The 14,061-nt window shown below is 56.8% G+C and overlaps 1 protein-coding gene across 1 annotated transcript in view; it reads right to left on the reverse strand.

The window, feature by feature from the left end:
• The window catches only part of TFDP1 (transcription factor Dp-1), a 41,372-nt gene extending 27,675 nt beyond the window's left edge, over nucleotides 1–13,697 (reverse strand). Inside the window, exon 1 of the mRNA XM_021695945.1 lies at nucleotides 13,619–13,697. Coding sequence (XP_021551620.1) covers nucleotides 13,619–13,630 — 12 coding nt within the window. The 5' untranslated portion in view covers nucleotides 13,631–13,697. The remainder of the gene's footprint in view (nucleotides 1–13,618) is intronic.
• Nucleotides 13,698–14,061: the final 364 nt, after the last annotated feature.

A 14,061-nucleotide genomic window follows, 5' to 3' on the forward strand; every position in this document is an offset into this window, starting at 1 on the left:
CCCCCCCCCCCCCCCCCCGGTGCAGGCGCCGACGCCTGGCGCCCCTCCCTCGCTGCCGTCCCCTGTGGAGCAGCCGCCCACCCTGGGCGAGTCCCCACCTGCAGGACGAGGACAGCAGTGCGAGCCCACCTCCCTCGCAGCCTCACAAGAATCACAGCATGACGTGCAAACCTTTAAACACCCGCACCCGGGGAACAAGTCGTCTCCACCTGCCCGCGACTATGGGGCTCCGAGCGGCCCCGGGGGCCAGGACCGCCAGGGCTCCAGAAGGTCCCTGCGAGTGGTCGTCAGCAGCAGCCCAAAGGTGATGAGGTCTACGAGGGGGGCGCAGCAGACACGTGGGGAGACTCCCTTCCCGAGGACGCGCATTATAATGCAGGCTGAGACCACACTCGACGAAGTCAACGCTGACGTCTGTGTTGAGTGTGCGGTGCGGCCTGAGAAAGGTGCCCACTCCCGGAGCTCCTTCTTTACCGCTCTGTGGTCTCACGCTTGCTTCCTGTCTGTCCGTGAGGACGAGGACGGACACGCGGCCTTGCTGCGGCCCAGGTGTGCCACGCCCACGCGCTCAGCTCCTCTGCCCAGAGCCACGAGCGACGCCCCGCCCGCGCCTTCCACACAAGGAAACGCCAACACGTCGGTGACAGCCTCCCTGCGATGCTCCAACACGAACCCGCTGGTACAGGTCCAGTTAGGAAATACAACAGCCTCAGCCACACCCCAGACCGGGCCCAGCAAAGTACCGCGGCCACACCACCCACGGCCCTCCTGCCTTCTGCCCAGAGGCGAGACCCGCACGGAGGCGACTACAAGCATCGGAACACAGGCTGAAGCTGCGGCTAATTTTAAGGTAAGTGCATAGGATGTATTTTTCTCCAAAATCTTCATACTGAAGGTGCAAACCTTCCCTCCAGTAAGAAAACACCAAAATGCTAAATTTGTGTAAACATGTAAACCAGAAGCAGAAGCACTCGGCCACAGCTCACCTCAGTGTTTCTCACAAACATCGTTCATCCTGTCGTGTTTGCTACTCAGTGGAAACGCGACTGCCAATCTGCTCCCGCGGTGGCTCCGAGGACCCGCTCACAGCGCCAAAGCACAAGGCTGCACGGGACGCGAGCCGACGGAGCCGCGACGGAATCGGGGCTGGGACACTCTAGGTAATTCAGCAGAACCAGCAGGAAGTCACGGAGCTCCAGGCGTCACGCACAGGCCCTGAGCCCTGGCGGTCCTGCGCCCCCGGGGCCGCTCGCTGCCCCCTAGTGGCCAGGCCCCACAGCAACACAGCCCCGGGGCGGAGGGCCCGCCCGCGCCCGCAGGGGCGCATCGGACATGAAGCCAGAGCCGGGCTGCAGGCCGCAGCCTCACCGCCCGCTGAGCTCGGGCCCCGGGCAGGCCCCACACGTCCTGCTGCCTCTCTGCGCACCTTCACTCCCGGACCAGTTCCTTCCTGCTGCCCCCGAGCCCTGCTGGAGCAGAAGCCCCGCGGGGCAGGACACCGGCCCGGGGCAGGCTGGGAAGTGCTGGGCGGCCCCCACACGGCCCCAGCAGGTCTTCAACAAATGGCAAGACCGCCGCAACAGAACTTCACTTCCTAGAAGAGGCAGTGGGCCGGGCAGTTTGCCAACTGAAATGCAGACATAGTTCCCAGACAGAAGCACGAAGACACCAAGACGGGGCCAATGAGGGGATGAAGAGTTGAGGCTTCAAACGGTGTCATGAGGACGTGGAAACCTGGAAGAGCCAGCACAGAAAGAGAAACCTACACACCCATCTGCTCACTGATATTCACACAAAACACCAGCAGGTGCCACTGTCCAGGCGTCTGGAAAGCATCCACAAGGACCTTGAGAGAGGAACCTCCCTCTGCGGACCTCGCCCTCAGCTCTGCTCCTGACTTTTCTCCTTCCAGAGGGCCCCCAGCGGCGGCCAGCGCCCCAACTACAGCATCAGAAGCACTTGTGGGCCGCGGGAGCATGGAGTGCGCAGCTGCTGCTGGGGGCCCCTGCATGGGCCGATGGGGTGACGGGGAGAACGAGAAGATCCACCCCCAGTGCTCCTCGTACCAGCAATGACCTGGCCTGAGAGATGGCAGTGGGGCCCTCTCACAGAGGCAGCAAAGACACCGAGTACCGGCAGCGATCCCACCACAGAAGCACGCAGGGCCCGACGAGACTCCTGAACCTCCCTGAGGGATACATGGCACCATCACTGACCAGAAACGTCCAGATGGCAAATCCCACCGCAGAATGCTGGACGCTCCTCAACACAAACTCTAGGGGTGATCTAAGGAAGGACCTGAGTCAAGAGGCATTTGGAAGGCCTGGGGACCCACAGCGGGACCCGCCCCTCACTCCACCCCGTGGGTCCCATGTAGACCCTGCAAACACCACTCGACTGCAGAGCAAACAGGACCAGAGCCTCCAACACCACCATCCTCCCAGCCACAGACGCCCCTCAAGGACGGGCCCAGAGGACAGCCTGTGGGCGCCCTGCCTGCATCCAATGTGGGACGTGAGGGGGGCCTCCCACCTGTGGAACTTCGCAGCCCTGCCCAATCTCCTCCCCTTGAGTGTGGCCTGACCTAGTGACGAGATCTGCAAAAGCAGGCTAGGTTTCAGGAGCCATGTCTTGCTGGCTCGCCTCTCGCTCCTTGTGAGTGTGTGGGCCTCGCTCCATCCCCTTCCCCCCTCACTCTGGCAACATTAGCTACCCCCGCAGAGGGCCCACAAGGCCAGGAACTGAGGGCAGCCTCCAACCAACAGCCCGGAAGTGAACGCATCCCACTGCGGACCGGGTGAGTGAGCTCAAGCACGGTCCTGCCCACAGGGACCTCAAGCCATCAGGCCACTTCGGGTCCTGGACTGGGAGCCGGCCCAGCTGCAGCCGAATCTGGAGCCACAGAAACCGTGGGTAACAACGCTGTAGTTCCAGGCTGCCTGGGCAAGCCGTGACTAGACCGACCGCGTGTGCGGACGTGCTGAGGCCCGTGCCCTCGACTCTGAGCACTGGACACCTGCCTGCCCACCTGCCGCGGGTTCTGTCCTTGCGCAGAAAGGGCACCACGGTGACGATCGGACGTGGCACGTTATGCAAAACAGCCTAAGATAGAGCCAAGGTTCATCACATGAAGAACAGGTTGCACGTGGACAAAAGAGTGAAGTGGAAACACGTAGGAACACTACACCCAGAGGGGCTTCAGACCGAGCCCCTGCCCTAAAGAGCACACGTGAGCTAGAGATCCTGCCTCTACCCAACCCGCCCGCTCTGCAGAGACCAGCGCACTCCCACGGCAGGGACGGCGCCCTGAGCCGCCCGCCAGCAAACTCCGCTTACAAGGAAGGAAGCTCCCGGAAACGACCTAAATGCCCTCAGCAGGACCAAATACATGAGGACACAGCCAAACAAAACACCGGCTCTCCCTGGACGCAAACCGTTCAAACTCCCAGACGCTAGCTCTCCGACAGTACTAACAAACTATCGTTCATTATTTTGGGCATTTTTAGAGATGCACACTAGAATACTTAATGGAAGGACAACGTGTTTGGAACCAGCTTACGATCCCCCGGCGGGCGGAGCAGCGTTACTAGGGACGGTGCAGGGTGTCAGCACCACGTTCTCTCTGCACTTGCATACGTCTCTAATGTTCCACGGAAGTGGTTTTTCTGTTTATACCTGCCAATGTACCTAGGAGGAGTTGTGGAGTCGAACAGCAGGGAACAGAATGTGGGAGTCCATTTACGTAACGTATGAGAGATGCGTATGTTTAAACACACACAGCTAGGGAGTTAGCCCCCAAATCTTTACCAGCACATTAATAGCAGTCACCCTGGACTATGATTTTCAATAACCATTAGCTTTCTGATATCCTCTGAATTCTTACTGAAACGCTGTTTTGTAACTGGATAAAGCGTAAGGCTGGATAAAACAAAGGATACGGGCCCCAAGGATAGCGAATCTAGTGGTGATGAGGGACGAGTCAGGATGCAGGCGGGAGGCTGCAGATCAGAGGTCAGGACCCGGAGGGGCAACCACAGAAAAGAAACCAAGATGGCGGCAAGAGCCAATGGAACAGAGGTCCACGTCCACAGACTGGACAGAGCAGGACGGAAGGTCCCGGGGAGCTGGCCCCGAGCCCCAGGCAGGGCAGCGGTGGCTAGAGAGCAGAAGGGCAAGTCTGGAGAGCACACACACAGGCTGCCGCCAGGAGCGCACTCCAGTGAGCAGCCGTAAGAAACCCACATCTGCAGGATACAGCCCAAGTCCATCGGTGAGGGGCAACCTGGGAGGTAGGAGTCAAATTTGCAAATCCCAGCAAGTGGGGGGGGGGGGGGCAGGAGCGGGTGTGGCCCGGGGGAAGGGGGTACTGCCACCAGGGTCTCTGAAATTCAGGTGAGAACGTGGGTTCTCTGCCAGGGGCCACCCACCAGCAGCTGACAAACAAGGTACGGTTGTTCCTGGCGCCCCCTCCTCCAACGGTCAGCAGAACGACTCACAGCCCAGGCCAAGCTCTCCCGCATTCTCCTCACTGCTTCAAGACGGGCAGTCTCTCCCAGCGCAGAAATGCCCGCACCCCTTGGCTCCTGAGAGCGCCACCAGAGATTGGGCATAAATGAGTGTCTCCAGCTACCTCTGCCCGACTCCACCCGCCAAGCAGGACCCGAATGTCAACCAAATGCAGAACCACTGTAGTATTATCCCCCACCCCACTTCAGAAAGCATGGGCACACGGCCTCCCACTCACACCAAAACACAAGGCTCTGTGTTGCTCCTTGGATTTGTCTCTCTCGCTCCCCAGAGGTACCGCCCTTCCTAGACAGACGCAGCCGGAACCACAGTAACTGCTTTTCTTCCCTATCTGACTGCACTCTGCACTTCACCCTTTGCCTTTTTGCCAGAAAAATGTCAAATTTATTCTAGAGCACGCAGAAATGCAAAACTGCCTGGAAGAAAATATAACAGGGCTCCAAAACAATGTTTAAGTATTTGCCTACATCTCACTTTCTGGCGTTTCTATGGCCGATCTGCACAGAGGTGGCGCGGTATATTGTGTCCTGCATTTTCACTCACGGGGCCTGACGAGGACTCCTAACGTGGAACACAAAGCAGCAGGCCGGGATGTGATTTATCAGTAAGCCATTCCCCAGCAGAACAGGAGTCCGCCTTCTTTATAATGACAAAGGCTGAGCCAACCAGATGGCCACACTGAGTGCTTTTCTCCTTAACCAAAGTCCATGCTATTTAACTGCCCCACACCCACCCTCCTGACGGCCCGGCCCCAGCCTCAACCCCTAAAGGGGGAGGCCCAGGGGTCAGAGGCTCCATCCACCCAGGACGAGTTCCCGCTGCCCACGTCCCATGCAATTTGTCCAAACTGTAGTCAGGGCAAGCTGGAGGAGGCAGGGCAGAGACTTGTCTGCAGAGAGACTGGGGTTGAGGTGAGGAACAGGGCTAAAACAGGCCTGGGGACCCTGGGCTCCTGGCAGAGAAGAAGCATCCCCCTTATACCCCGTCTCCAGGAGCCTGCTGCCCCCTGCACCCCAACTCGGTTCCCAAGTTCAGGCCCTAACAAGGAGCCGATTCCCTCACTAGGAGTGGGTCCCCCCCCAGAGCTCTGATTAGACCAACCACTCACAGCCACGAAGCATGTCTACGAGACCCGGGCCTGCGATGAGCTCCCAAGCTGTTCAAAGCCATACGCCTCGCTCTCAGAACCCATCCAAGTGTTACCAGGCTGGGCGGGACACGTGATGTACCTGGCCCTTTAATCGTCACTGCCCCGAGAGAGGAAGGGATAGGACACTTGTCACCTTCGTTCTACCAACGAGTCACCAAGCCCTTTGAAGACTCAGCAAGACGGACAGCTGGACTCAGAGCCCGCAGTGTGGGTCTGCTCAGAATCACTGCGTCCATCCAGACACAGACAGCATTTCCAGGAAATGCCCACTGTCCCGTGGCTTCGAGTGGAGGGTGGCGGGGTCCAGGCCTATAGGGCTCTCCTAGGAGTAACAGAGCCAGAGGTGGAGACATTTCTGCTCATGGAGTGTCTTTATTTTATCAGCTAATTTAAAAACATGCTACTCTAGGGGCACCTGGGTGGCTCAGTTGTTAAGCGACTGCCTTCGGCTCAGGTCATGATCCCAGGGTCCTGGGATCGAGCCCCACATCGGGCTCCCTGCTCCGCGGGAAGCCTGCTTCTCCCTCTCCCACTCCCCCTGCTTGTGTTCCCTCTCTCGCTGTCAAATAAATAAATAAAACCTTAAAAAAATAAATAAATAAATAAAAACATGCTACTCTAACTTCTCTCCTAGAAAAGTTACTGCAGGGCACTTTCTCCCTTTCAGAAAGACCCTAAATTCCCTCTCAACAAAAACCAAGTCGCTAAGGCCAGGAGCTTGAACAAGGACCACAGTCCTTCACAACCTCCAAGGTGCTCCCTGGGGCCCAGGTGGGGCCCCTCGCAGGGGAAGGAGTACTCCACAATCCAGAGTGAACAGTTTCTAGCCATATGTCACCGCAGCAACGACCTAGGACGCACAAGAGGTCGGGGCCTCAGCCATCAAACAAACTGACCTGCACACTAACCACCTCCTCACCCCTCCTGCCCTCAAAGTGCGATGTGGCCATGCAGCTCCATGGGGGCCACTGTCCAGTTTGTCAAGGAAAGAGGAGGTACGCCCACGGGAGGTAGGTGCCCCCAGGGCGCCCCCACTTCCGGCTGGGAAGTGTTCCAGCATCTAGGTCTACAGGCCCCGTTTCAAAGCTCTCTGCAGTTGCAAAACCCCATGAGATTGTAATTTTGTGACTTCCCTCCTGCCTGAGCTGGTGCTTGCGCTGGGGGAGGGCACATCAGGGCACCCTAAAACAAGGATGGGACACCTCACAATCCACAGCCATCTTACTGTAAGCCTACATATTTAGACAATATTAAGACAGACATTCATCTTTTATGCTGTATTTCGTTACAAACAAAGTACCTCACTTTTAAAAAAGCAAGGGTTTCAGAAGGGCAGAAGTACTGATGACCTCCAGGAATGATCTGGGTTAACTGCAAAGTGTGCTGCATCAAAGCCACGTATGACTTAATAACTGACCCCTGCACTCAGCCTTGGGACAAATTTGCAGGTTGGACTCCCACATAAATACCTCCCTCTTTATCCCCCCTCCCTGCAAACCAGGATTTAGGGTCTGTCAATACAGGAGGAATAAGATATTGTCACTCAAATCCTCATTTTTCGGAAGAGCAAATGAAACAAGAGAAACGTAAGACCCCTCCGAGGTAGAGTCCAAGTCATTAATACTTCCAAGCAGAGGAAGGAAGATACTGCGCAAGGCTGAGCAGACCCGATGGGCTATACTTATGCTGCACTGTCATTACTCAGGAAGTTACACAAACACCGGCCGCTGTCCTGAACGTGGGCCTCAGAGAGTCCTGAGGGTCACACTGAATGAAGATGAACAAAAACACACTAACTCATTAAACACAGCACCAACATTTAAACTACCTAAAAACTATCTGTATTTAACATTAAAATTCAGGGTATGAATTCAAGGTATATTTCCCATAGGTTTACAACGAAATCATTTTATATTTACAACTCTTGCTAGAATGACCAAGGCAAACCTAATGTTAACATTTTGCTGTGAAATGAACAAAGGTTTAATATCCTTAATTTATAAAGAGTGGATGCAAATAAATCAACAGGAAACAGACACTGGAATAGGAAAATAAGCACAGGACACACTCATCAATTCACAGAGAAACACGTTTTAAAAGGAAAATATTCAACTTGTGTCAAGAGATGCAAACTAAAACAAAACACAATTTAAAAGTTTACCTACCAAAGGAAGCAACTTTTCTGGGCTTTTAAACCGAATTTCAAACCGAATGTCGTTACGATGAGCTCTCTGCTATAATGTGATGGGTAAGTATAACCCAGCACAGTCCTTCTCAGAGACAGCATGTGCACACACATGCCCGCCCGTGTCCACGCACAATTCCACGACCGAGGACTTAGCCCCGGATGTCATCACAGATTGGCGCAAGGTTGAGAAGAGCTGGCCGGAAAGCATGGGAACCCCCGGCGCTGGAGATGGGGGACCTAGGGCGCGTCCACATGGCGGGACGGGCATTTGCCAAACCGGCGGGCATTCAGCCCTCCCGGAGGACCCTCGGATGGCCTGCACGGCTGTGCTCCTGGTAGCTCCTAAACACCTCTTTGTGCTAGTCATCTGTTATTAAGACCCTGGAAAAACTGCAAACAATCTAGAAGGTTAAATGACAGACACTAACACTGGATGTTATGTGTACGGTTCAGCCAAGAAATTCAAACAAGTGGGCTAAGAAAGGGCTTCCACTCTAAAGCAAGGATTGGGGACTGAATAAATACCTGCTTGAATTTAAAATAACGTGTTTAGGCTTGTATCCATTTTGATTTCCCATTTTCAATAGCCTACCATCTACAACTCCCCAACGTGAATAAACATACAGCTGCCAAACCCACCGCGGACACCTCCCTCGCGTGTCACAAGACCAGAGTCAGAAGGTGCCTGGGGGGTCCCCCTCTAATTCGGCCAGCGCCGACACCCCACAGCCCAGACAACACGCCCTCAGCAAGCACCTGCTGGGCGACCCCTCCCTGCCCCGCTCTTCCCTGGAAACCCAGTCCCTCCTCACAGAGGGTGCAAAGCTCAACACAGGAGAAGCCTGGTATGGATTCCGAATGAGAACTTCCTAACTGTTCTACACTGAAAAGCAATAAGGTGTTTTAAACACTTAAAGAGAAGAGCTTTTCAGAAAGGTGGCTCTGTGATCTGTGAGGAAAGCATCCCCTAGAAGTCGCACCACCAGCCAGGCCGCGCACAGATACCATAGGCCTTTTTCCCAACGGTTTGAGACCGTGAGAAGGACGCCTTTCATCTTTTGAGTTTTACACCAGGAATTCATTCGTCCAACAGTTTGACAGAAATATGTTCCAGGCTGACACTCAATTGAGCTGTCACTTTCTGCTTGGGACCCCATCCCAGAGTTTCCCCAGTGCATCCTGCGCAGAAAAACGTCCAGTCTGAACCATGAGAAGCCCGGGTAAGAGCAAGGCCGCCACCCCCAGCACTTGTCACTCGGTAACCTGCGGGCACGCCGCCAACGCCCCTCTCCATGTCCAATGTGACGTCACCGCTGCACGAGTCAGCATCAGATCCCACAACTCTCTGCAGCCGAGACTGAAGGAAACTGCACGTTACTGCTTTACCGCGTTTATTTCTTCAGCCCTCATTTCGCCATCGAGGTCTGGGTCTGAAAAATGATACTCGGCACGTGTATTTTTAGATAAGCTCATTAGTCTCCTAGTGGTATTAAAGCAGGCCTCATTATATCATCCCTCCAAAGCTTAGATGGGATGCATTCTTCCTTGGTCTCCAGCTCTGAGGACACCATTCAGAGAATTTTCCACAAACTCACACAACACAGAGTGGAGTCACCACCAGCTCTCGAAACGGGAGGCCACGCGCGCTGCAGGGGGCCTTACAGACCACTCCTCCAGTGACCGCTGCACTGCCTGCAGCCCCAGACCGGGACCCCCGCAGGCAGGCCGGCCTTCTGGCTCCCACTCCTGCAGCCTGCAGAGGCGGCCCCGCAGAAGCATCTCTGCCAATCTACAACCAGCTATCTCCCTGTTCTTTACGAACCTTCACCGTACTGGACGAGGACCAGAACATGGACTTCCCACTGGGGCTCTGCCGGTAACCTTGAGAAAATGCACAAACCCCTGTGGGGCCGCACCACACACACACCACACGTGCACACACACAGCAGCGCACACAGCAAGCACATGGACACACTGGCGTCACATGCCTTCCCTTTCCTACCTCACCCAAGGGTGATCTCTAATACAACGAGTACGTTTAAGCCATTGCAATGTCTGTATTTTCTCTGAAGTCGACATCCACCCCTGGAGCCCTTCTCAGGCTGGAAATGGGACTGTCTCCTCAGCCTGGCGAACTTCCCCATTCATGATCTGTGTCCATGGGAGCCTTGGTTGGCACAAAACGAAATTCAGACACCTAGCTTCATCAATCAGTACACAATCTACAGTCTTCACCTCCCCGGGTGATGAGCCCCATGACGGAGGGACAGGTCCACAGCTGTGGGAGCAGAGACCCACGCGGTCCAGGGGCGGCAACTGAAATGTCACCATGTGCCTTGCCCGACCGAGACTCCACAGAACTGTAGAAACACTGCCCACGATGCTCATCTATGGAGGGCCCCAAGCTTCCGGGCTGAGCGTGGAGGGGCAGCCTGCGCACAGCCAGGGGGTCCCGCGGGGGCGCTGGTGGGAGGCCCTGAGGCAGTTCTCTGCTGGTTGCACTGACCCCCAGGCGTCGGCCTCCAAAGCTGTCCCCAACTGCGGGAGGGACCGCCATCATCATGTGGCAGGCTCTACAGCCAGGGAACTCCCGCCCCAGATCCCAGCACCCGCCAATACTCTCATATTAAATTCTGGAAGTGAATCCCGAAACTGTTGCTCACGGTCACCTCTGGCAATGACTGAGCTGGGGGTCTCGGTCACTTCCAAACTGTGCTTTGCACCAGCTGAGCTTTCTTCCATCCATGCCAGATATGAATATGGAATTTCGATCTCTACCATGTGAATTTTTCGTTGCCTGCTTATACCAACATAATTCCAGTAAACGAACGTCCAAGGCCTACAGCCCACTCAGCCCTTGCTGCCCCAGCCAGCTCCCTGGAGACGGGCGGCAGCGGGCCTCCACCCTGACGCACTGCCCCAGGCCACATAGCCATCTGTGTCAGCCCAGAGTAAAGCCAGGGAAACAGGAGGGCAGTTGGGGTCCTACCCCAGGACACCTGACGGCAGCCCACTCACTCCTGTCACACACACCTCCAGGTGAAGAGACGTGCTTGCAAAATGCAACGCTCGAGACTAATCACGAAGGAATCTGGCTTATTTTCACGTTGCTAGAAAATGCAAGGGTTTTTTTTAAGCAAAGGAATTACAGTGTTTTGTCTAGATATCCTTTCTAAACTACAGAAATATTTGTTTGTGTTCGAGAAACAGAAAACACAAGGTGCATTCAGCACCAGAGCAGCTGGGCTCCAGGTCCAGGCTCCTGCAGGTCTCACACACCCACCTCCGCGCTCTTCCTGTCCTACCATTTCAGTGGAAACAGCACGGCTTCCTCGGGGGCCTCGACCCCCTTCACCCCTGCCCTGCCCTCCCATGCCTCCGGGGTCCCCCCAGGCCCTCCTGCCCCTGGGCAAACCCCATTCCTCCATCCACCCTCTACCCCCCCCACCCCCCCCCCTCCCCCTCCCTGCCCCCCCGCCCCCCCCCTGCCCCCAGGGCCCCCCCATACCCCTGGCTCCCCTCCTGCCCCAACACCTCCACCCCTAGGCCTCCCCCATGCCCGCAGCGCACCCTCCACCCCCATTGCTCCAGGCCCCCCGGCCCCTGCAAGCTTCATGAGAGCAGCTGAATGGCACACCTGGCTCTCTCCGCCAGGCACGGGCACTCATCAAACAGCGAAGGATGGACAGGATGGACGCATGAACAGAACAAGCAGGTTGGCCTCGACTCGGGCATTTCCCCTCGTCCCCACATGCCGAGAACTGAGGCAGACATACTGCACACAGGAGCCACAGGCCTGGCTCTTGTCAATTCTAAACTGAGACACGCCCACAACAGGATGAGTGAAAAGATACAGGTCTTCCCAGAAGATGACATCAGGCCCCCTCCACCAGAGACGCAGTTCGGGGGGTTAGCCTACAACAGCGGTCTGCATGCCTAGATGCCCACCCAGGGCCACAGCGTGGCCCACAGCTCACCGGTCGGGATGGCCATCGCGGCCCCGGGCCTGCTGCCCCTCCCTAGGCCCTCCAGCTGGCTGCCCCTCTCCCTCAAGGGGTGGCTCCTGCCCTTTAAAATCTGCCCACACCCACCACCCCATCACCCTCAGTGAACAGGCTCAAGCCGTCCAGCGCCCCCAAAACCTGCTGGTGTCCCTGGACCTCCACTGGAGGTAGGAAGCTGCCACGCCATTTTCCTGTATCCTCTTCAGCAAAATCTGCCCGACCCTTACCTGTCCCCTACATTTGTCCTCCTTCACTATGACCCCCAGAACCTAACTGCAGCCAGTTCCAGCCTTCCACAGAAACCCCAGAGCTCTGTAAAGTTGGGATCCCAGCCACCCCCTTTAACCCAAGGGGCTCAGCTCCCGCCTGTGCTTATGGGCTTTGATCTTACACTTAGTCAAACTGCAGCGCCACCTCCTAAATTAACCCCTGCTGCTTCCCCTGGCTGTCAGAGCCCTCTTCCCAAACTCAGACGTCATACCCCTACTTAAAAAAACAAGGCAGTTAGAGGAAAAGCCGAACGCCTTTCCTTGGACCACACTCCCCATCCCAGCCTGATCCACCAGCCCTGCTGAGACCTGGTTCCAGCCACACCTGACGTCCCCAGCTCCCAGGACAGAGAGGCCTTTCGCATCTGCTTCTCCTCACACTGTTTCTCGGCCTCAACTACCCCGCTCCACCCTCCAGTGTGTCACCCACTATAAGCTCCAGGGACACCCAGCCAGGGGGCTGCCCTGAACTTTGCAGAGGCCATCACGGGCTCCAGGAGGGCTTCCCGACAAGGAGTGCCCCAGCCTCTGAACACAGTTAATAAAGTCAATCAACGTGGCTTCCTGGAGCACTCACCCCAGCAGTGACTCCAACAGAGGCTCCCTCTGAGACTCCTACCTCATCTGTTACTGAGCACACACCACCTGCCGGGCATCTGTGGGGGACAAATGCCAGGGAACAGGGCACAGCCATCAACAAATGCGACCAGAGGTGATAACCACAGCCCCACACTGTGTGCAGATTATGACTTTAACTTAAACCCCACCACGCAGGGCGCAGTGCATGTTCTCACACTCTCTGCCAAGTGAAACACCGCACTGGAGGGCAGGAGCCTAACAGCAGCACGTGCCCAACGGCGGCTGAGCGCGGGCATGCCTCCAGCGAGGCTTTCTGGGGAATGACGGGAAGGCTGGGCATCTATCGAGGGGTTGCAAGATGCAGGACAGCTCGTGGGTCAGGCAGATGCTGCTCATCTGGGCTGTGTGTCCACTCTGGGCAGCAGATACTAAGCGGCCCCCTGCACCGATGACCGCGGAACAGCTGCCTGAGGTCACACTGCAGCAAAGAGCCACAGGACCCAGGAAACAGACTGGCTTTGGACCTAAAAGCCTGTTTCTTGGAACAAACATACTCTAGAGTTTCGTGACAAATACGGAAAAAGCTAAAGTAGGATTTTTCACATTTCATTAGTCACCAAATTTCATTTTTCTGAGGCAAAAAAAACGAGGCCAAAGCAAGCGCTTAGGGCTGAACTAACTGCGTGCCCTCCATATAAACAGGTGCTCGGGGTCCCTGCGCGCACGGCCGGCCGCAGCCCCAGCTCCTGGCCTCACTGAACACAAATACTCAGAACGAGCGGGTGACCCCGCCTGCAGGACCGGCGGCCGCTGCCGTCCACGCGGAGGACCCGCGCACCGCCACGGCCGAACCACGGACGGACAGCGAGAACGTGTCCGCAGACGAAGCAGACATACTTACATCTTTTGCCATGTTACCAGATCCGTGAAATCGATGCTATAAATGTTCACCCTCCAGAGAAGAAAATTGATTTTGCTGGTAAGAAAGACGGAAAGACAAGAAATGAGTAAGAATGAAAACCCCGGTGGCCCCGGCACCCCCTCCCCCCGGAGCGGCCCTCCCCCCTTTCCAGACCCACGGCGCGGCCTGGGGGCAGCTGCCCACCGGCGCCCGCGCCCCCCGACAGCGGGTACAGCCCACCGGCCCACACAAAGACCCGGCCGCCCGCGGCCACCCGCGGCCACCGTGACAGGTGGGCTTCCGGCCCGGCGGGCCTGTCACCCGACCGCCGCCGCCGCCGCCGCCGCGCGCGCGCCTCCCGCGCCGAAACCGGCAGTCGGGTCAGCACCGCCCCCACCCCGCGCCGCGCCCGCGGGGCCCCCAAGAACCCCGCGCTCGGGCCG

Source organism: Neomonachus schauinslandi, chromosome 3 (assembly GCF_002201575.2).
Source record: "Neomonachus schauinslandi chromosome 3, ASM220157v2, whole genome shotgun sequence".
Classification (NCBI taxonomy): domain Eukaryota; kingdom Metazoa; phylum Chordata; class Mammalia; order Carnivora; family Phocidae; genus Neomonachus; species Neomonachus schauinslandi.